The sequence below is a fragment of the Barbatula barbatula genome (genome assembly GCF_947034865.1).
Source record: "Barbatula barbatula genome assembly, chromosome: 25".
Lineage (NCBI taxonomy): Eukaryota > Metazoa > Chordata > Actinopteri > Cypriniformes > Nemacheilidae > Barbatula > Barbatula barbatula.
Genome location: NC_136788.1, coordinates 6,668,401 through 6,690,533, shown reverse-complemented (window position 1 = coordinate 6,690,533; position 22,133 = coordinate 6,668,401). Strand labels below are relative to the sequence as shown.

At 38.0% G+C, this 22,133-nt stretch overlaps 2 protein-coding genes across 3 annotated transcripts; one reads left to right on the top strand and one right to left on the bottom strand.

The window, feature by feature from the left end:
* Positions 1–58: 58 nt before the first annotated feature.
* spty2d1 (SPT2 chromatin protein domain containing 1) lies at positions 59–7,291 on the top strand. 2 transcript variants are annotated; one of them, XM_079449710.1, is made up of 6 exons: positions 59–568; positions 811–925; positions 2,634–4,019; positions 5,772–5,928; positions 6,140–6,217; positions 6,438–7,291. In XM_079449710.1, the coding sequence occupies exons 1-6, from the start codon at positions 509–511 to the stop codon at positions 6,535–6,537; spliced, it is 1,896 nt and encodes a 631-aa protein (XP_079305836.1). In that variant the 5' UTR covers positions 59–508; the 3' UTR covers positions 6,538–7,291. The 2 variants fall into 2 exon arrangements, 1 of the variants encoding a protein (XP_079305836.1); XR_013786256.1 differs by having other exon boundaries at positions 76–568; positions 2,634–4,169; positions 4,417–5,928; positions 6,438–6,926.
* Positions 7,292–12,618: 5,327 nt separating this feature from the next.
* Positions 12,619–21,687, bottom strand: LOC306890880 (receptor-type tyrosine-protein phosphatase eta-like; the record flags this gene model as incomplete). The annotated part of the gene is made up of 14 exons (XM_079450896.1): positions 12,619–13,696; positions 13,907–14,042; positions 14,123–14,283; positions 14,487–14,603; positions 14,735–14,869; positions 14,958–15,031; positions 15,219–15,309; positions 15,568–15,655; positions 17,576–17,626; positions 17,710–17,800; positions 17,950–18,015; positions 18,157–18,195; positions 18,331–18,393; positions 21,633–21,687. Coding segments are annotated over 14 exons (1,290 nt in total), but the record flags the coding sequence as incomplete, so codon positions are not given.
* Between the last annotated feature and the right edge of the window lie 446 nt (positions 21,688–22,133).

The window sequence follows — 22,133 nt, the reverse complement described above, 5'->3', positions numbered from 1 at the left end:
TTTTGCTGTATTTAAAATTATATAGCCTATATATATATGTGTGTATAAAAGAATAAACACGTGTAGCGTAGTACCGGACGTGACGCATGCAGTCCAACCGGATGACGTGGGTTTGGTTATTAGAGCTAGAAAATACACATCTCAAAGGAGGATTTCGTTATCCGCGTTGTTTTATAGCTTTTTCTTCTTAATATCGTTTGACGACGCCTTACGGTAACTCGTCCGGTATCGCTGAGCACAACGGGAGCTTCTCGTTTGGAGATCCAGAGTTGTTTAAGGGTTTAAATGCCCAACAGCTGATCCAATATGACGAACAGAAGCTAGTTGCTTTAATCGAGGGCTTTCCATTCTTCTTCCGCTTTTCAAACTCGCTATATAAAATCATTGGGTTTTGGGATATTTTGTTGTATTTTAAAGTTATAAAAGCTCAAAATCAGGCATTATCGATTGCATAAGTGCTAGCTGTTGCTGTTAGCTAAGTAAGCTATAGACAGTGTGGGCAGTCGTTATGGATTTCGATAACGTGCTGTCCATCGCCACCCAAAATAAAGGGCCTAACGGCGTACCGGTGAGTAACAACTAAAATAATAATGTAAAAATACGATAATGGCTTGAGTAGGACCAAAAACATTCATGATTCATGTCTTTTATTACTAACGTATTGCATAGAAAGCATGTCAGATTAACATCAAATGTGGCGATGCGTTTAAATGCAGCAATACTTCGTTACAGCCATCCATGTCACGTGGCTGGCTAAGGCTTACAAATGTCCACTATTACATGTCTATTTACACCTGTTTTGTTTTATAGAAACGGTACAGCTTGAAAACTGGGCCCCCTAAAAAAGATGTCAAAGTAAAAGGAGTCAATTCGGCCGCTGTGCAGGCCTTTCTGAAGAAACAGGCATCAGAGCAAAAGCACAAAGGTAAAATACTACCTCCCTTCCTAGCAGTTTTCATTTCAACCCCATTGTAAAGGAGCACTTTTCTTTAACTCAGAATTTCATTTTCTTTACATGCATGTTTTAGGTGAAATTCTCTGTGAACGTCAAAGTAAAAAAATGTTTGAAAACTGTACGACTTACTTTCACAATGAAATAAAAGATATTCGGGAGTATTTTGGCAACTAAACAACACTGGGCCTCCATTGTATGGACACGCATACAAGTGAGACATTTCTCAGTTCTGCACAAGTCATAACAACGTGATGATTAATTCAATGATGACTATATTCTTATTTTGGTGTAAACTATTTTTGATCCTGGAGCTGTCAAGTGGGGGTCTGTTAGACTTGCTATAGTCATATAATCTATGTGTACGATGATTACAAGGTGATTTAGTTTTGTTTTCATTGTATTCATAAACATTTTTCCTGCTGCTATAACTGCCTGGTCAGATATGATGCTTTGAACTCATTTAGATAAAATCTCGTTTAGGACATCGCGATTAACCCTAAATATAATGTAAATCGACCTGTCTAAAACGATTGTGAAATCGGAAAATGCCATTATGTTTCATGTCCATGAAGCACGGCTCTGTGATAGACTATAGAGAATATGCTAAAGGTAGAATAGGCTACTCAATCTGAAAGCAGTGCGATTTGCTTAACGTGCATTTACACCGGCGGCGGCGAGAGTGTCAAAATGTCCTGAAGTCATTCATTTTTAATGTGAGCAGCGCGGCACGTCTTGGACGGTCAAGTCAGCTTTATGGTAATAAGCTATGACGTGGTACGGCAGCAACCAATCGGAATGTATAAGTCCTCCGCTTGGAAGGATTCCAGAGAACACATTTCTGTTAACTTTGATTCTGACCACATCAATTCCCAAGAAGAATGGAGGAGAGGTTAAATATTGCTGTGATGGGTTTCCCAATAATTTGTTCATTTTTCAATGAACACAAAAACCACACCACATAAATGGCTTTAATTCGTTTATTTCCTTATCAAACATGTAACTATAATTAAGAATTATCAATCGATGAATTTCTTTCACATTTAAAATATTTCTTAAGTATAACTTCAGTCTGAATAAGGTCAGCATGTTGGTTTGCCGGCCTTTTAAAATAGTTTACAAGTCGTTACAAATCGTGTGTGGTTTAGTTTTGGTTTATTTTTTATTTGTTATTTAGCCCTAAAGTGGTTTGGTGATTTGAGAAACTTTACATGGCCACAGACCCCATGTTTTAGGTTTAAGTTTGAATAAAAAAAAAAGATTTCAGCTAAATTCTTTAACTGTTGATTTTGAAGATGTCCCTGTTAGCTTTTATATGAATGTCCGTTTTTTAATTATTTAAAATGACCTATTTTGCATTAAGTCATACAGATTTGGAATTATATGAGTGTGAGGAAATATTTGACCTTCACTGTGAAAACCAGGCTCAAGTCTTGATCTAATTCTGGGACCAGCATCAAAGTTTGATTTCATTCATTAATTTGACAATAATATAAACATTTCAACAATTGAAACAAAGATATCAAGGTTGTAAATGTTTGTTTCATTATGTACAATGATTTTATGTAGAAAATGACAAAAAATGACTTGAGCCAGGCTTTCACAGGTAAGGTCAGATGTTGACAATGTTCAAAAGGATGGTTATATAATGCATATTTTACATATGTATTTTTTACCATAGAACTCCGGAGTAAGAAAGCGAAAGAAGAGCTACTGGCCAAAAGAGTAGAGCTCAAATCAGACAGGAAGGCACGAGCAATGGCTTCACGGACCAAGGACAATTTCAGAGGTTACAATGGCGTCCCTATTGTCGAGCAGCCCAAAAAAAGGCACTCAAAGGGCGACAGATCTGAAGAGCAGGAAACATCTGGCATGTATGATGAAGACAGTTTTGAATATGAGGCTACAGATTCAGAATCTGATGAGCCAAGCAGGCCGGTTAAGCCTCAGCCACGGGCTGACAGCTCCAGCAAAGTTGACAGTAAACTGAAAAGACCCAGTGCTCCAGCTAGGCCCGCCCCACCACCAATGAACTTTGCAGACCTTTTGAAGCTTGCGCAGAAAAAGCAATTTGAACCTGTCGAACTGAAACAGGTAAAGAAGACCGAAGAGAGGCTTAGAACTGCGGAGGAGATTCGAGAACTCGAAATGGAGCGTAAAGTTAAGAAACAGGACAGAGGGAAGGATGTGAAACTAGACAGGAATTCAGGGCAAAAGGATGGCAAATCTCATTCTAGCTCAAGTTCACAAAAGAAAATTGCAGATGGAGACAACAGAAATGGGAAGCTGGCCAAGTCAGTTGCAGATAAGTATTGTTCTAGCGATACCAGCAAAAAGCCAAAGCCTCAAAGCTCCAGTGAAAGAACGCATGGTTCTGCCAAACCTCACGGAGACAGAACCAACTCGGGGTCCTTGGGGGCCTTAAATGGTAAAGTTGCCATAAAGAACGGTTCGTCATTTCATGCTAAACAAGCACCACCCAGACCTTCACAGGGCCAAAGGCCAACAACCTCAAGTGACCTTATCCCAAAAAAAGGGAATACCTCAGGACCTCAAGGAAAAACAAGTATTTCTGGGATTCGCAGTGGAGCTTCGACTGATGCAGGTAGATCAGGTCAAGGACCTCAGAAAAACTCTGGGCAGGTCAGACCTGGTCAGAGTAACTTGGATAGAGGTGGACATCCTCAGAAACCGGGTAAACCAGGGACCATACAGAGACCAGGGAGTGGTTTCCCACCTCGGCCTGGAAGCAACGGGCTCGTACGACCTTCTTCTGGTGATTCCTTAAAACAACAAAGACCAAGTGGAAGTCTGCAAGGGCAGCATATTCCTGGTGGCTCCAGGGGCTCTTTAAACGGACCATGCAAGAGGGGAGGTGGTGTTCCTGGGAGACCGATGAACAGCATGGGCTCCGGCCCTGGAAGACCGCAGTGTACTGTCATTTCAGAAACCATTTCCACAAAGAACTTTACACCGAGACCAGGGATGCCCCAAAGGCATCCAGGACCCCAAGGACCCAAGTCAGTGATCGGCCCCACAGGCCACAGAATTTTGGTTACGCCATCAGGTAAGAGATGAACAGTTCCGTAAGTCTTTGGGATAAGAATTTGCATCAGAGTAATGGTTAGAAAGTACAACACTTAAACATTGTTCAATTACAAAAATGGTAGACAGGGGTGTGATGCAAACATTTTTGAAGTATGGTCCGCTGCAATAGGTCTGTGGTTAGCACGACAACATATAGCGCAAGTCCGCTCCCGAGTCAAACGTCCTTGGCTGAACCCGCTACCCTATCTCTGCCCAAAGATTTCCTGTCAGTTATATACTGGTCTATCCCTTTAAGGTGTTAAAGCCATTAAAATATCACTTAAAAAACTCTGTTTTGGGTTTTCATTCTTCACATGTAAAAAGGGCAAGATAAATCATATAATAAAAAATAATGGTTTTGATGACTGCGAATTTAGTTTGTTTATTTAAGATTTAAAAAAACTGTATTTTGCATGTGTTTTTAAACTCTGCCTTGCCCCATAGACAAATTATTTTTTTTAATGATACTTTAAGTAGTGAGTGTTGGTTACCGCATGCGTATTTTACATGAAGAATGTGATGAAAACATGAAGAATGTGATAAATGCACATTCTTAGACGTTAAGTCATAGTTGTGTTGTGTAGCCAGTACATATTGTTTGACTATGTGTTCTTACCATTTAAAGGTATTAAACGGATAGTCCTCCCAAAAGTTATTTACTCACTCTTGTGCCGTACTTGATGTTTTGTGCCTTCTTCAGCCAAACACAATCGGAGGAATAAGAATTAATAAATAAATTCCTGGCTCGTCAAGTAGTTAGATGTAATCTTTGAAACACCAAAAAAGCGCATTTATCCATCATAAATGTAATCCATAGACTCCATGGCGTTATTAACTTCTAAAATTAAACAATACGTTTGTAATCCAACGATTCATATTTTGAGCTTACTTTGCCATTGTAGGTCACATTCGAATTTGTATAGATGTATCTATACATGTAGCATAGTTAAAGGGATACTTCTCCCAAAAGAGAAAGATTTTTGGAACAATGCTCATAACCAAACAGATCTTGGCCCCCATTAACTCCCATGGTAGGGAAAATTACTTGATGATTTTTTTCTGTTGAACACGAAAGACATTTTGAGGAATGTAGGACAGCAAGCAGTTCTGGGGCACTTTTGACTATCATTGTATTTTTTCTTACTAGGGTAGTCAATAGGTCGCAAAATCTGTCTGGTTATAAGCATTCTTCCAAATATCTTTCTCGGTGTTCATCAGAACAAAGACATTTATATAGACTGGAACAACTTGTAGGTGAGTAAATGATGACAGTATTTCAATTTTTGGGTGAAGGATCCCTTTTAAAGTGAATACGAGAGCTTCAATTAATACGGCAACAGCCAGCTCCACAAATCACAACATTGAATCCCATTGGTTCTGAGACTTACTTTGAGATAAGTAGAGTCAGCGTGCCACCATCAGATATGTAGTTCTCTTATGACCCATCTTGGCTAAATATCCTTCAAAAATTCAGCTGTTTTACACTTTCCAAGACATTTATTAACAACATGTAGTTACTGGATTCCTTATGATGAATATGAGCTTTTTGGAGCTTAAATAATGGGGCACAAAAATCAATGGGATTACAAAATTAGGAACAACCAGGGTTTTATTACTTATTTTTTGTTCATCTGAAGAAAAGAAGTCAAATACGCCAAGGAGTGAGTAAATTAATTTCTGGGTAGAGTACTCCTTAAAAGTTAAACCTTGTTTGTTTGTTTGTTTGTTAAAGGACCAGTGCTGCCCCCTATAACGTCAAGCTATAAACGGAAAAATGAGGATGAAGAAGAGTATGATTCTGAAATGGATGACTTCATCGACGATGAAGGAGAAGATCAGAATGAAATTTCTAAACACATCAGGGAAATCTTTGGCTATGACAGGACCAGGTAAGCTTATGTTTAGTTGGTCTAGTATGATAATTAAGGTCAGCAATGTCAAGATTTGGATACGCTTTAAACCCGGTTCCTTAGTTTTGAGTCATGTTCATTAATTGCTGTGAGCTTTTTCCGGCCCATAAGATTTGGACTAGCGTTGGGATTCTAAAACTTATTCCAGTTTTGTAATCGGATCATAAAATGACAATTTCAATTTTGACAGATTTAAAGATGAAAGCGACTATGCACTGAAGTTTATGGAGAGCAGTTGGAAGGAACAGCAAAAAGAGGAAGCCAGAAGGTAAGCTGACAATTTCATTACTACTGCAAAAAGACACATTCTGAGAAATGGATTTGGTTCGTCGTCGTCATTACAAATATCATCACGTTTTTTGCCGTGTCCCGTGCTTGCTCTGCCCTGATTGTCTGGTTAGCCTACGAATGGCAGTGCTTGAGCTTCTGTCCCCAGATGACTAGCGACCATTCTGTATCTTAATGACATCTTTTTTCCTCCTTTTCAGTTTACGTCTCGGTATCAAAGAAGACGAAGAAGACATGCGTCTGGAGGAGGAGGAGATGAAGAAAAATCTAGTGATGAAAGCAAAGAGGAAAAAGATTTAATTTAATATACTATAATTCAGTGGTTGGGGATCAAATACAACTGAGTTGAGAGGAAATGAATAACCTTCCTCGTGGCAAAGACATTGTTACATTATTTATTTGAATGTCCTAGCAGTGGGAGCAGGTTGCACTATTAAAGCCCAACTATCGCAGCTGAGCTTCAGAGAACATAATATATGAAAGTAATACCTGAGAATCACGATGGCAATTTTTTGTATCAGTAAAAGTAATGAATGTATATAATGTGGTTGCCTTACATTTCAAACACTAACTGCTTTGAAATCGGTCCTGAATTATGGAGATATTTTATTGTTTGTAATATTTAATTGCTGAGAAGAGAGAAAAACTGCCAATTTTGCTATGTATTTTTTGTTAAAGTGATTTGACATATATTGTGGTCCTGTCATTTATTCATTCTTGTTTCATTAGCTTAATTCGAAAATAGGCTCTCTCTGTAAGCATGTTAAATTGCATGAATTGGAGTGATTTTGAGATGTTTTGTTTCTAACTTGGCAGCTGTTTGTCCACAAATCAAAAAAAATCTATATCGTAGTCTTGTGTTTTCTGCTGAGATTAAAATGTTTGACATTTTTTAAAGGAAATATGAGCTGCATAAATTATAGTCTTTATATAACTGAAATATCCCATGACCGTGGGATTAAAATTATACTTTGTGTATAGGGTATTGTTTAACCACCGGAAGCGTTCAGGCCGCCTGTTTGTGCCAAACTGACAGAGGGCATAATTTAAAGTCAAAATAATGATCTAAAATCAAGTTTTGCCAGGTGCGTACGGTAAGATAAATAAGTGTGTAAATTAATCATTTTATTTGCAATATATGGTTATTGCGGACAGACTAGCAATAAAGGAAGTATTTCACAGTTTCGTAATGGCACAGCGACCAAACTATTATTATTTTGAGGCTTTATATTGTTGAAACAAATGTTAGTTTAACCAACTTATCAGATCTTAACTTCATCAAAGTTCATGTAGTTAAACAAATGATTGAATCCTAGTTACCCAGATAGCAAGCATATTTGGGCCACATGTGAAAATTATTTGACTTAGATATGGCATGGCTGGCCAAATGGGCCATTTTAGTTTTGCCATAGCTTTAGAAATGGCAGGAATGTTTAATTGGTTAACATCTCATTTTGGGGTGTATGACCCAGATAACAACGAACGCATTAGAACCACATATGGTTAAGATATGGCTCGCAGTGGAAAACAGATTGTACTTGGAAAAATTCATGAAATTTCCCACTGAAATCAAGTGTGACTTTCAGTCCACACAGCACCTTTCTCTTCTTTCCTCATAACTTTTCATGTTTAGTGATGTTTTGAAATTGTATTGAAATATGTAGCATTTTGTGTCAGTAGCCCTATAAAAGATTTTGTAAATTGTTTTATTGAAAAAGCTATCAAATTTGCAAAAACTAAATCTGGGGTTTCTTCAGCGACAATAATGGTTTAATGATGAAAAGTGGACTCAAATTACTAAAACCATGTTTACACCAGAGGTGACAGGCATGACATGCCACACCTAATGCATTTCTAATGTCTTTTTTTGTGACGCGTCCTGTGTAGACACGGTGTAATACATATTCTAAAGTAACATTTTTTGTCTTTTCGTTGATGTTTAAATTCAAAATTCCAACAAAATCTGTGGTTAAATGAGGTATGCAGTAATTTAAAAGATGTCTAATATCAGTGTACTTTCCCAACAGATTTCCTTTCAAAGGATCCCCACAGACATTGGGAATAACCCCAGAAGGAGAACTGTTAAATACAGTAAAGGTCCACCACAGTAGTTTAAGTATAAGGTCCAGATATGGGCCACATCATTTTTTATTATATGGCTCAATCCTGGTGGAATTTTGGCACAGATGTGACTAAGAAGATGTGGACCAGATCTGCACCAAAGAAAATGTTCTGACTGGGTACAGTTTGAACAGAAAAGAGCATTGTAGCTATAATATAGCAATATAAGAGCACCGATCAGTAAATAATAACTGTTTGAACTAATTGTTCCCACAAACCTGAAGCATATGTGTATTTCAATTTCAGAATGCCTCAAATGCAGAGGTGTCTCGTCCGTCCACTGTTATAGCTAGCTGTAAGAAATCCAACTTGCTTAGTGTTCTCCCTACAAAGATAAATAAGTAACTGGAACATATACTTTTTTGTTAAAGGAGTCAAATTATTGTTTTGCTAATACTGAACAAAAGTAGGCTAAACATGTTTCTAATAAAGATGATTTTGTTGAATGGACTAAGATTCTCAGGTTTTTGGCCAAAATGCATGAACAGTGTATTCTGAACAAATAATATTACATATAAGAGTTTGAAAGTTTCCAAGATGCATTGCAGCAAGTTCAATTCTGTGTTTCTTATTTGCTTTTATTTAAGATTAGTGTTTTAGTTCTTGCTGGTTTAATTTATGCTAAAATGTTATTGTTATTGTTAGTGTTAGTTATCTGTTGTGTTTAGAATTTTGTCTCAAGAGTTAACTCAATCAATGATGGTTTTTGATTGTTACCATGGTTGAGGTTTGTGGGTTCAATGTTGAGGTGTAAGTGCATGACACACCAGTAAAATCAGTATGATTGCACTTAGCACAGTTATTTGACCAAAGTTTTGGTTTGTTGAAGGCATAAAACTTGGCCAATTGTAATTAAAGACAAATAAATTTGATTAATTTCAAATAATGTATGGGGGGTGGCAAGCGGTTAATCTTTCTTTTGCATTTGCATTAATAATACAGCCCCAAACGATAGTAGCCAACCGGGAAAACGCTACGTCAGATGGATAGTCCGCCCTTGCCACTGGCCCTGAGAATCGAACATCTTGGCTTTTGGCATTTCTGCCACTACCTCCTCAAGTGTTTTAAGAGGGTAGTGCTCCCTCCGTATAGCTTTATTTAGATCCTGAGACTTACATCCTAATCTTGTTGTGTTTTACAATTGTCACGATTCTGTTTACACTTTCAACGTTTTGGGATGTCTGGGAGCATGAATGACTGGCATGACCTCAGGCTTTGTCTGTATGTGGTGGACACCTGGAAGACAACCCAGTCCTGTAAACAAATCTTCAAATTCGCTCAGGAATTATTTTGAAGTGTCTATTAATTCATAAATCTTTTTAATTATACCCAGTGCGCTCCACGATTCTCTTCCTAGAATTGCACATGCATTTTGCTGTTGGACCTGAAAGTCTAGTGTACAGCTTATCTTTGTACAGGCATTCAAGTCGTGGCTGACCCAAGGGTGACATCTTGTGACCTGAATAAGTCACCAGTTTGCAGCGTGAATTTTCCAAGTCCTTTCTGTTGATCTTCAGCGCTTCCAGATCTCGCACTGATATGACATTACAGTCAGCACCTGTGTCAAACTTTTTACATTCAGGTTGTTCTTGATAACTTTGAGAGTTTCAGTCCACTGTTCCACTCCAGTTTGTAGTACTTTCGTTTTCATTACATCTATCCCGTTGATTGGAAACAATTCAGTCTCTTTCATTTGAATAGTGCCAAGGAAGATTTTATCATCACAATTAACTCCATGACTCACTTCACCAGCCCGGCAGATGTCCACTGCTCTCTGTAGAGTCAGATCATGTTCCCATAACAGCCTGCCTCTTATCTGGTCGTTTGTAATACCACAAACAATGCGGTCTCTTATCAGTGACACGATGAGTTCTCTAAATTCACAATCCTTTCGCTTTATTCTTCAAGTCTGTCACAAAAGCATCAATAGACTCTGACTGGCCTTGTGCTCTAGTAAAGAATAAGTGTCTCTGGTATGTCAGGTTTTTTCATGGTTTGCAGTATTTGCCAAAGAGTTACTTTAGCATCTCGCAGTCGTCAACATCATCATCAAATGTGTCGTGTGGAATAACGTGATAGCCTCATCTCCTGCGATGTGCAGAAGAGTGGCACACTTTACTTTGTCCGTATATGTGATTCCGCTTGCAATTAGATGCAATTAGTTCGAATCACTGAATCCATCCTCTCCAGTTCTCAGCTTAGGTTCCTTCCAAGCTAAGAGCTTCCAGAGGTTTTAACTGTTCCATCATTAATTTTCGTAAGTTCTGACACCATGTAATGTAGCCTACTGATCACATGAGACCGCATGTGGTTGAACTGCACTGTCTGTTTACTCAGGTGTCTATAATAACCACAGTGGAGTCACAGCGCCACTCTGTGGTTACTCCACACAATATATACATACATGACATGCTTCAACAACTGTCAAAATAATAAAAGAATAAAAGCTTCAAGAAACGTGGAACAGGTTTATATAAATTAACAGTAATTTGTATAACAGCTAATTAAATACATAATAGCTATATAATAGTTATAAAGCCGGGGATTTAGGCATGCTACAAATAATTTACAGATAAATATGAAAAAAACACTTTGAAATGAGTGTTACTTAATTTTGTCATTATTTCAGTGCATATTCCGGTTACCGTGGTAACCCTGCTCTTAACGCTTAAGTTAAATAATATAAAAATAAAACCAAATAATAACATTTTATACATTTCATACAAACCACTTAGGCTTTATTTTTGTCATAGGCAATATTGGTGCTGATCCCGTTGCTGTATAAATACCTTAAAAATAAAAAAACTGTGCTTTTCAAAGCACCTGGAGTCTCACCTGATAAAACGAAATTTCCAGTCAGAGGAACTTCCAGTCAGTAAAGAAGGGCCTCAAAAAACCGTTGTTAGGCTACTCTTGTCAGACGGCGTTCTGTCAGCCTACGAGTAAATATTTTAATATATAGATGATAAATATATAACTCTCTAATCCACTGTTGTGAAATGAGAACTTCGATGAAACGAGCGATCCTGTCAGGCGCAGTTCAACTGTGCGCGCGCTGCTCTGAATTTGAGCCAAGGCGGGAGGCGCGCGCTGTTAATATTCCACAGAGCAGCCTAGATTGCGTGGATTGCTAGATTTACAATGTTCAGACTAAAAACGTTTTAACAAGAATAATAATTGTAGTGTGAGTCGTAAATGTTAAAGGAAAACACGAGTTGATACATATCTGCCCGCATCAGTGCGTACTTAATCGCTCTAGCGCGGCGCCACATTGTTAGCGTTTAGCTTAGCACCTCTTATTAAAAATATTACATAATTTTCTGTTTTCTTTTAAGTTTATCTATTTATCTTTTGTGTGTCATTGTATTGTTTGTATTGAGTAGAAATGTTACTTCTGTGCAGAATTTACAACAAAACGTTGTATGTAATTTCTATCATGATCATGTGACCATCTTCAATTTGCCTTCTTAACTGGGACATTTTTATAGGTATGAAGGGCTTCTGTGTTCTGATAAATGAAGTCTACATTCGTTCCAGTTCTTGATCGAATCATGTCATTGGCACATTCCATAGGATCCAAACCGGGATGAATTTGGATTTGTCTGGTAAGACTCGATCTAGGGTTAAATAAGCCATTTGTTGATGGCCTGCAGTTCCATGGAAACTTGTACATACTACACACTTTGATAAAATTCTTCTTATGGCTGCACCAGCTACATTGATCCAATATCGTTGTCGAAGGCCAGCCAACATGCAGTTTCATCCACCGTGTCCTTGTTCATGAATGTGGCGCTTAATCAAGTTAGAAATTTCGCTTCTTTCAGGTATCTGAAGACGACCACCCACTCTGCCCCGATAGCACACATATCTGTCTTACGTCTATTTGACGTCTGCATTTACATCTGAAAGACATCTACAATACATAGTTTGCTCATCTGCAATAGTAGGCCTATGTTTTTTTAATCATGCAGCCTACATAAGGCACTGTTTTCACTGTTGCGTTTAGAGCATGGATAAAACACGCATTGTCATTTCACAGACGTGTTTATATCATGCTCTTGCAACCGTAAGCTGTATTTTCAGCTCTGTTTTATGCATCTTTTATCTTTTGAAATAATATGTTAATATACCGCAATATAGCCTACTGTATCGTGATCCATCTTTCATTATATGTATCGTATCGCGAGGCTTTTGTCAATACACAGCTAGATTAAAGTTGTATCTTCCTAATATTAAATCAATACAATGTTTGCAGTGGCTCAAATGTTATGTCTTCATGTGCAATCCAGTTTTTTATTAGATTTATTTATTCAGCATATGTAGACCTTTCAAAAGAACTGAATCCGTTTAATCAACATTTACGCAACAAAGTACTGTATAAATATACGCACAGTGTTAAATACATGTAAGGTGAAATTAATTCAAGTATATATATATAAAATGACAAAACCACAAAACGAACCCATAAAACAGCACATTTGTACCATTAAAGTTATAATTCCTGATGAAAATACCCATGTAATTCCATGTAATTTAGCAATAGTCAGCAATTTAGACATAGTTGTCTGGATATCACAACAAAAGCTTTACCTCTGTAAAAACATACATTTGTATCATATACATTGAAAGGCTAAATGATTAAAGTGCCTTCTAGTAAAAGGAGGAACAAAATTACATAAAAAAAAATAATGTAAAATAAAGTAATGGTTCAGTCCCAAATTATTGAACAATATTACAAAGCACAAAATTTTAAAGGTCCATTTCATTGAAATTTCCCTCTGACTGAAAGCATTTCTTTTACACATCAGGACCAAAAGCCATATTGCTACCTAACTGTATTGAGCTATTATTAAGTAAACTCTGTGATTCGTTTTTATAAAATGTTTCTTTCTTAGCAAAGTCCCTTATATCGGCATACAGAATTAGGCTGTCATAGTAAAAACATAGTAGAAGAAACATACAGGAGTTTGACGTTTGTCTTAAATATGATAAATTATACAAGTATATTCTTTGGATAAGTCAAAGTAAAAAAATAAAAATCTCTTATTCAAAATATTACATAATTTTCTGTTTTCTTTTGAGTTTATCTACTTATCTTTTGTGTGTCATTGTATTGTTTGTATTGAGTATAAATGTTACTTCTGTGCAGAATTACAGAATTTACGACAAAACGTTGTATGTAATTTCTATCATGATCATGTCTTCAATTTGCCTTCTAAACTGGAAAATTTTCATAGGTATGAAGGGCTTCTGTGTTCTGATAAATTAAGTCTACATTGGTTCCAGTTCTTGATCGAATCATGTCATTGGCACACTGCTGTAGATAAACATATTGAGCCTGTAGTAGAAAATAGACAAAGACATAAACAATAAGAAACATGTGTATAAACATCAGCAATAAGACCTGGCTTAACTGATATTATCTCCTAAAGGAAACACGTATGATAAGAAATTCATGGGGCCTAAATGAAATCCCTGTGGCACTCCAATATTTGACTCGGAAATTTATATAACATAAAGAGGATAAGGTTAGGACAAGGTCACTTACCTCAGTCTGCACCATGAAAGGCCTGTGCATTCGCATATCATGAACAATTCCATAGACGTCCACCATGCTTTCTCTTTCAATCTGGAAGATCAGGTGGTCGATCGCAACGAAGGTCCCTGTTCTACCTACACCAGCACTGGAGAAGTAGGATGGTTAGCAATGAAAAAATTATTTTTCCTCATTTGTCAATTCTGTCTATGTTGTATGTCTGCTTACCTGCAATGTACTATAGTTGGTGAGTGACGCGAGTATTGGTCTATGTGTTCTCTCACCACATGTCTGAAGTCAATAAGAAGTTCAGTGCTCTGTGGAACTCCATGATCTGGCCACGCCGTGAAGTGGAATTGCCGTACATTGCGTGTCTCCGCTGTTTTCACCTGTTTCAGTCACATTATATAACACATTATATAAACTGTAAAGCCATAACCTCTTGATGTAAAAAAGCATGATTGCATGCAATATACATATATTGTATCCCATGTTTTTCTGTTTATGGCATTTATCAAAGTTAAAAATTGTCTAACTTTCAGTGCTTTTAAATGACTTGTTGAGGCCACTGAAGAGAAATATACTGCCTCACATTTTTGACGCTAAAGTCTCTTATAGTCCAGAACTCCAGTGGTATCTCTGATGTAATCGTCACAGAAATGTTATGGTAATGACTAGTCCCAGATGACCAGTACTTCTCACACTTGATCTACAGAAAATGACAGAAAAAGCATACTCCACCTATAATACACATGCATGTCACTTACTAAATCATATTCCCACCACTTGATAGGATGTGATACGACAAACAATGACTTTATTCCTATATCTTGAACTTACTCGTCCCTGCTCTTTGCATCTGGTCAGCATCACTAAGGTGCAGACGTTCTTTTCCCAGATCATTCTCCAGAATTCATTCACTGTGATGGGTAGTGGACCCTGAGCGGCTATAAACTCCTTTCTTGAATTGTAGCCCTGGTCACAAAAAGATGAATGTGAAAAGTAATTAACTTGGATTATGCTGACATGTTGTTATTTTTAATACAAATGCATTTATACTCACCGGAATATAGTTGGCATTGATGTAGTCATCATAGGGGTTGCCACACATGGATAATTTGACTCTTGAAGCATCATCTTTAAAGGTAAATATTTAAAGATATATAAAATAATACTCTTATTTAGAATTAGTTTTTTTGGCTATATTGTAATATTGGTTCTCCATATTAGAATAATTATTACTTCATTTATTGCTATTGATATAAAGACAAAAGCTCAAACAGTTAAAACAGCAAGAAAGTTCATTTAAATACATTAAGCTTACAAGGTAACACATCATTGTAGCGGTTCTTTGCCTTGTTTTCAATAGCCAGTGCTGAATTTTTGGCCTGAGCAGTTCCAACAGTTTTCAACTCCTGCAATAATACAAATCACACCCCTTCTTCACACCTACACATGTATTTGACAGATCACATGTGCAGATACCTTCATTAAAGCTGCAATCCGTAACGTTTTTGGTTAAAAACTGTTTTTGCGCAAGTACAAAACGGTCCCCTTACTTTCCCCGGATTCACAAGATAAGCTCAATTATTGCAAATTGGGTCAGATATGGAAAGGAACGGCAATCTTATGTTTCAAACAGAGATGGCAACAAAATTGAACTTTCAGCTTACCTCATACTCTTCGGCGAAACCACAGTTGGAGTCTGCATGCTTCCTCCTAAAATACTCTTCATATTCTTCCATTCTTAAAGCAGTACCACTGCTTGCCATTAAACAAAGAAAAGAAGAGAAAAGGTAAGGATGTTAGTTCTAAGTGCACACTACAGGACTGAAGGTTATTTCCCTAAACAATTTAGACCATGTTTAAAGCTTATTTTTAAGAAACAAAGGTTCAAGTTTCTTTCTAAACACATGACTCATTTATTGTAGATCAAAATGCGGCCAGACATCTGTGGCTGGCTTATAGCATTGGTTTTCAAATAGTAGCCCAAATGTGCGCAACATGATTGAACAATTATTGAAAAAAAAGTTTCTTTTGTATTTGTTTTTGCGATCTTGTGATCTAGAGACTTTATCCTCTTTATACCCACTTGTATTTCTGCTTGCTGATGTTTTTGTAATAATTGAAACATTGCATAGCAGTTTATAAAGGACCTATAGACCATTTCACAAGACGCTAACAACCAGAAGCACAAACGTAACAACAAAATTGTTCTTGTGCAATTCTTTGGTGCTAATTATTGTGGTCATATTGTTTTATGTGTATTCTTGTTTTTGTGTAAAACTAATGTTTTAGTGTATATTTAGCCATATAAAGTCAATTTTGAGCTTATATTATCAGTTACAAACTATCGGTATATTGCAAATAAACCTATACTCTACACATTTTCACATATTTTAATTAATTTAATAAATTGAATACATTTCTGTGGCACAGGGAAGGTGGGATGATGGTCGAGGGGCGTTGCCAGAACAGTTTTTGGCCAGGTAAGACAAAGTGATTTTATAAGGGTGACCAAAAGATCCCTACAGTGGCGGATGCAGAACGTGACAGATGGGTGGGGCTGGATTAAGTCGAGGTGGGCCTGAATGATACATGTTCAATATTATAATATATATATTTTTTTTAATGAAAACACCAATGAACAACCAATGAAAACACATCACCAACACACTTACATTTTAAATAGTTATCAGGCTTACTTATAATTTTACTGTTTTTAACATAACATGTTATAGATAAAATACACAACATAATGAAGTATCCATGTTTAACTATACAGAGTAGTATTTTTATTTCTGATTGGGTGGGCCAGCTGTCAATGTGGGTGGGTCCAGGCCCTGCACCTGCCTTCAGATAGAAATGATTTAACTTCTACTGTAATATACACCAATTGTTCTCTTCACATAGTTTGTTGATCAAGTTAAAAAGACAAGATTTTTCTGACCTGATCTTTCGGTTTGCGATGAACCTCCATGATACACTGTCACTAACGATTAAGTGGTAAGCAGATGTTCAGCAATAGCGCTCAGACTGTTTGCGTCACTGCGTCAGCGTTTGACATCATGTTAACGTGTTACTTTCAGTGCATACGCTAAATAATCTGCGCTGCAACACTCTATAAAAATCGACACACATATTAAAACTAATTTGCACAACAGAGGTTGCCAGATAGGTGGATATACATCACTCAGGGGTAGACGTGGCCACCCATGGCCACCATGTACCCACACCCCTGTGGGTGACTGTATCTGAAACTTGGTTTGTGAGGACAGTATTAGTCATAAAAGACACTTCTGAAGTTTTGGACGAATCATTTTTATTAACTTTATGTTAAACTGTTGTTTTCAGCGTTCAGTCTGCTCAGAGTTAAGCTCAGTGCCAGTGCCTTTTCGTACGAGTAATAATACCGAAACGTATTAATGTGTGAAAATATTTTTTTGATTTTTTTTTTCTTTGTATACACCATGTTAAAGTTCATAAAGAAACAGTTAAAAATAAAGAGAAACGCTTTAAAAACAAATTGTAAGATTGTGTTATAGACATTAGACATTGTTGTGCGTTGTATTGTCACTTACATTTTACCTCTGGAAGAGAAAGAGAAGACTGAATTAAGTTAGTGTTATCAAATATTCAACTTTGAATGTTTATATTAAAGACGAGGTTAAGAAAAGTTACCCAATGTTATGGATTGGAATATCTGTAGGATATTCGCTGGGTTTTGTTCGCCTGAAGATAAAAAAATTACATTAGTGACCACTAGAGTCCTCAACAAACATCACATGTTCTGAAATAGTAATAAAACAACTCACCTCCTTCTATAGATGAATAAAAAAAGAATGATGATTATGATAAAACAGAACAAACCCAGAATTATGCCAACAATCATCCCAGTTTCACCCTCTATGTGGAAAAAAATATGGAAAAAAACAATTCTCATGATGTAATTTACATTTTAAATCTACATTTGTTTTTTTATTCAAATTAATCCATTATCGAAAGTTTTACAGAATTTCTATTGTTTATAAAAGTCCGTAAGCAACAACACTCACTTGTAGCAGTTGATGTTGGAGAAGAATTGCTTGTAGTGACAGGGAGCGTTGTGATGGCGCCATCTGCTATAAAACATAAACACACAATTCTTGTGATGTAATTTACATTTTAAATCTACATTTGTTTTTTTAATTCAAATTAATCCATAATTGAAAGTTTTACAGAATTTCTATTGTTTATAATAGTCCGTAAGCAACAACACTCACTTGTAGTAGTGACAGGGAGCGTTGTGATGGTGCCATCTGCTATAAAACATAAACACACAATTCTTGTGATGTAATTTACATTTTAAATCTACATTTGTTTTTTTAATTCAAATTAATCCATAATTGAAAGTTTTACAGAATTGTTTATAAAAGTTCGTAAGCAACAACACTCACTTGTAGCAGTTGATGTTGGAGAAGAATTGCTTGTAGTGACAGGGAGCGTTGTAGTGGCGCCATCTGCTATAAAACATAAACACACAATTCTTGTGATGTAATTTACATTTTAAATCTACATTTGTTTTTTTAATTCAAATTAATCCATAATTGAAAGTTTTACAGAATTTCTATTGTTTATAATAGTCCGTAAGCAACAACACTCACTTGTAGTAGTGACAGGGAGCGTTGTGATGGTACCATATGCTAAAAATCACAAACACACAATTCTACTGATGTGATTTACATTTTACTGTGAACCAGGGCCGCTGCTAGCCATTTTGGTGCCCTAAGCATAATTCCATTATGATGCCCCCCCCCTTAAAGGTGCAAACTTTTCTTCAGTAAACAGAATAGTAAAACAAAAAATATCAATGTTTAACAGTAAAATCTCAATTCAGATTGCAAGCTGCACCGAAATTAAAGTTACTCGCCTCATGCTTCGAACCGACGTCGGTCCGATTGGGAGACGAGCGCTCTAACGAGGAGGCTAAAGCGTCTCTGTTGATTGATAGTGAGGTTTACACATTACATAGCTCTTCACTAGCTGGCCTCTGTCAAACTGCGTCAGGCGCACGCGCGATCAACCGGCACTGCCGTGGTGTGGATGGGGTGATATGGGATTGTTCGGCCGTTTTTTTTGCATATACATGGCTAAAATATGCCTTAAAATTTTTAAAATTCATCAGGCTATTTTTGGTGCCCCCTCGGCACTTGGTGCCCTACGCACAGTGCGTGATGCGCGTGGTGGGAGCGGCGGCGCTGCTGTGAACTATATATTTCTTTTATTAAAATGCTAACAATTGAAAGTATTACAGAATTTCTAGTGTTTATAATAGTCCATGTGACGAGCAGGGCGGGACGAGAGCCGTGAGGGAAAGGCGCGAGTCCGGTCACGTGAGTGATAACGAGCATCAGCTGTGCGTGCCCTGTTCTCGCATCTCTCACGGGGAGCTCAGGAAGCATAAGAGAGGAGCGACAGGATTGTATGAAGAGAGAGGACCGGGCCCGGACATGTGTTAAGTTTGTGTTAATGTTTTATGGCCGGCAGTCTACAGTGAGGTGGCTGCCGGTCGCTTAATTCCGTGTTTGTTGTTTATTTGATTTGATTAAAGTTTTGTTGAATGTTCGCTGCTTCCCGCCTCCTTCCTTCACTTTTATGGAATTTTGTTACATTGGTCCCGAAACCCGGGAGGAAGGAGTGACATGCTGTCAGAAAGCCCTCGCTGCCAAGGGTGATCGCAGTGCTGAGGAGTTCGGGCATGTTCTCATCAGGTCAGACAATACATCACTAGTTTATCACATCAACCATCAGGGGAGCACAAATTCCCTCCAATCTCTTCATGTATCACAGAAACTGTTAACCTGGGCGTTCCCTCGGTTTGCAAGTGTCAGGGCAATGCACATTCCAGGAGTGACGAATGTGGTGGCGGATTTCTTTGTCGCGCCACAAAAATATAACGGGAGAGAGGAGTCTCAACTCATAGGTTGTAGAGTTGATATTGACCCTTTTGCCTCAGCAGGGTCGGCCCAATGCCCTCTATGGATTTCCCTGGTAGAGAGATCCAGCCCTTTGGGGCAGGATGCTCTAGCCCATGACTGGCCTGACCTGTTACTATATGACTTTCCCCCAATACCATTGATCTTGGCAACAGTTCACAGAGTCCTTCAAGGGACTCCTAACTGGCCAGGGAGACCCTGGTTTCCAATGATATACAGCCTCTTAGAAAGGGAGCCCTCGACCCTTCCCAAAAGGAGAGATCTGCTAAATCATTTGGGAGGTCAGATTTGGCACCCGAACCCAGACAGGCTACAGCTGTGTGTTTGGTCTCTATTGGGCCAGAATCACTTCTGAGGAGCTGTGATCAAGATGTGCAGAACACCATACTTAACTCTAGAGCACCTTCTACTAGAAATGCTTACGCTTATAGGCGGAAGTTGTTCTTTGATTGGTGTAAGGGGCAGACAATGTTTCCGGAGTCGTGCCCGGTCTCTTTAGTGTTGCGTTATCTGCAATCTCTACTAGATGATAAACAGGCAGCCTCTACTTTAAAAGTCTATGTGGCTGCAATTTCAGCGCAACATGTAAGAAAAGATGGTCAGCCATTGGGAGTCCATGCCTTCCTTAGAGGTGCACAGAGACTGTTCGGGTACATTCATGGGCCATTCTGGTACATTCATGGGACCTGAGCCTTGTATTGAAGTCTCTTACATTACCTCCAATCGAACCTACAGAGCACAGTGACCTTAAATGGCTCTCTCTAAAGAATGTATTTCTATTGGTCATTACATCTACAAAAAGGATGAGTGAGCTTCACACGTTTTCTGTTAACGCATCGTTGGAATGCAGATGGTTCAGGAGTCACATTATGGCCAAATCCAGCATTTCTTCCCAAGAGGCTCTCGGCCCTGTTTAGGTACCAGGCTATTAAACTGTCAGTATTTAATCCTTCGGAGTTGAATACACAAGAGGATTGTGGAAGCCGACTTTTCTGTCCAGTAAGAGCTCTCCGGAGCTACATCAGAGCCACAGAACAATTCCAGAGATCAGACCCACTTTTTCTCTGTTTTGGGGGACAAAGAAGAGGTCAGCCCCTATCAAGGCAGACATTGTCGCATTAGGTGGTGGAGACCATCAACCATGCTTACAAATCTAATGGATGTTCCTCACTTTCAGGAGTGAGATGTCATTCGACAAGAAGCATCTCAGCACCTTGGGCAGCACTAAAAGGTGTCATCTCTGAACAAATTTTCACGTTATTACAGAATTAATGTCGCTACGACAAGACTCTATTCAAACCGCGGTCCTGTCAGGACCCTTAACTTCTAGAGGTGAGTAGACCTCCTCGTGACTTTGTTGTTATAAGTCATCCAGTGTGAAGCACTGCCTCTGGCGGTCAGGAAGAACGAAATAGAACAAGGGTTACATATGTAACTGCGGTTCTAAGAGTTCTGGATGACGCGCAGAACTTGCTGTCACTCTGAGTCACAGTGAGAAGATTCTGTAGAGACAGTTTGCCGGATTTCACAGGGTTAAATAGGGGAGGACCCCGCGTCATCCTGGTCACAGAGACTTTGTTGGTATTAGACTTGGCCTGTGCATCTGCGATGAGATAACATTTAGTGTGAAGCACTGCCTCTGGTGGTACATTCGTAACTCTCGTTCCACATTAACAATAAACTGAGAAGGGCACATCAAGTATTTTCATTTTATATAACCTATTTTAGTGTTCATATAATTGTTCAAAAATATTCACACTTACTAGTAGCAGGGGGCACTGTGGTGGTGCCAATATCTATGAGACACAAACACTCCGTTCATATCATGTGATCAGAATTACATTTCATTGCTCTATAAAATGTATTTATTTATTAGAGTTTCACATTTAATTAAAGAATTCTTAGCAGTAGAAGATTAGTTTTAAATATAACAATTAAATAAATCTGTTTATACAAGACATTTTGTACTGTATTATTAGTGAAATCACATTTGCTGAAAACTGATAAACTATAGAGGGTATGGATGTGTCGTCACTTTACCGCATGAACACCACGTGAGCACACCGGAGCGCGCCCCATGGGTGGCAAAACATTCAGCAAAATGTCTGCTTACAATATCAGGAAACGCAATTCCGCGCAACATTTCTGTCATGATTCTGCCTTCTCTTGTCTTGACTTTCTGGTCTGGGGCAGAATCATGACAGACCCATTTTAGTCCTATATAAACCTATTATAGTCAATCAGGACATAATATGCATTCTCTC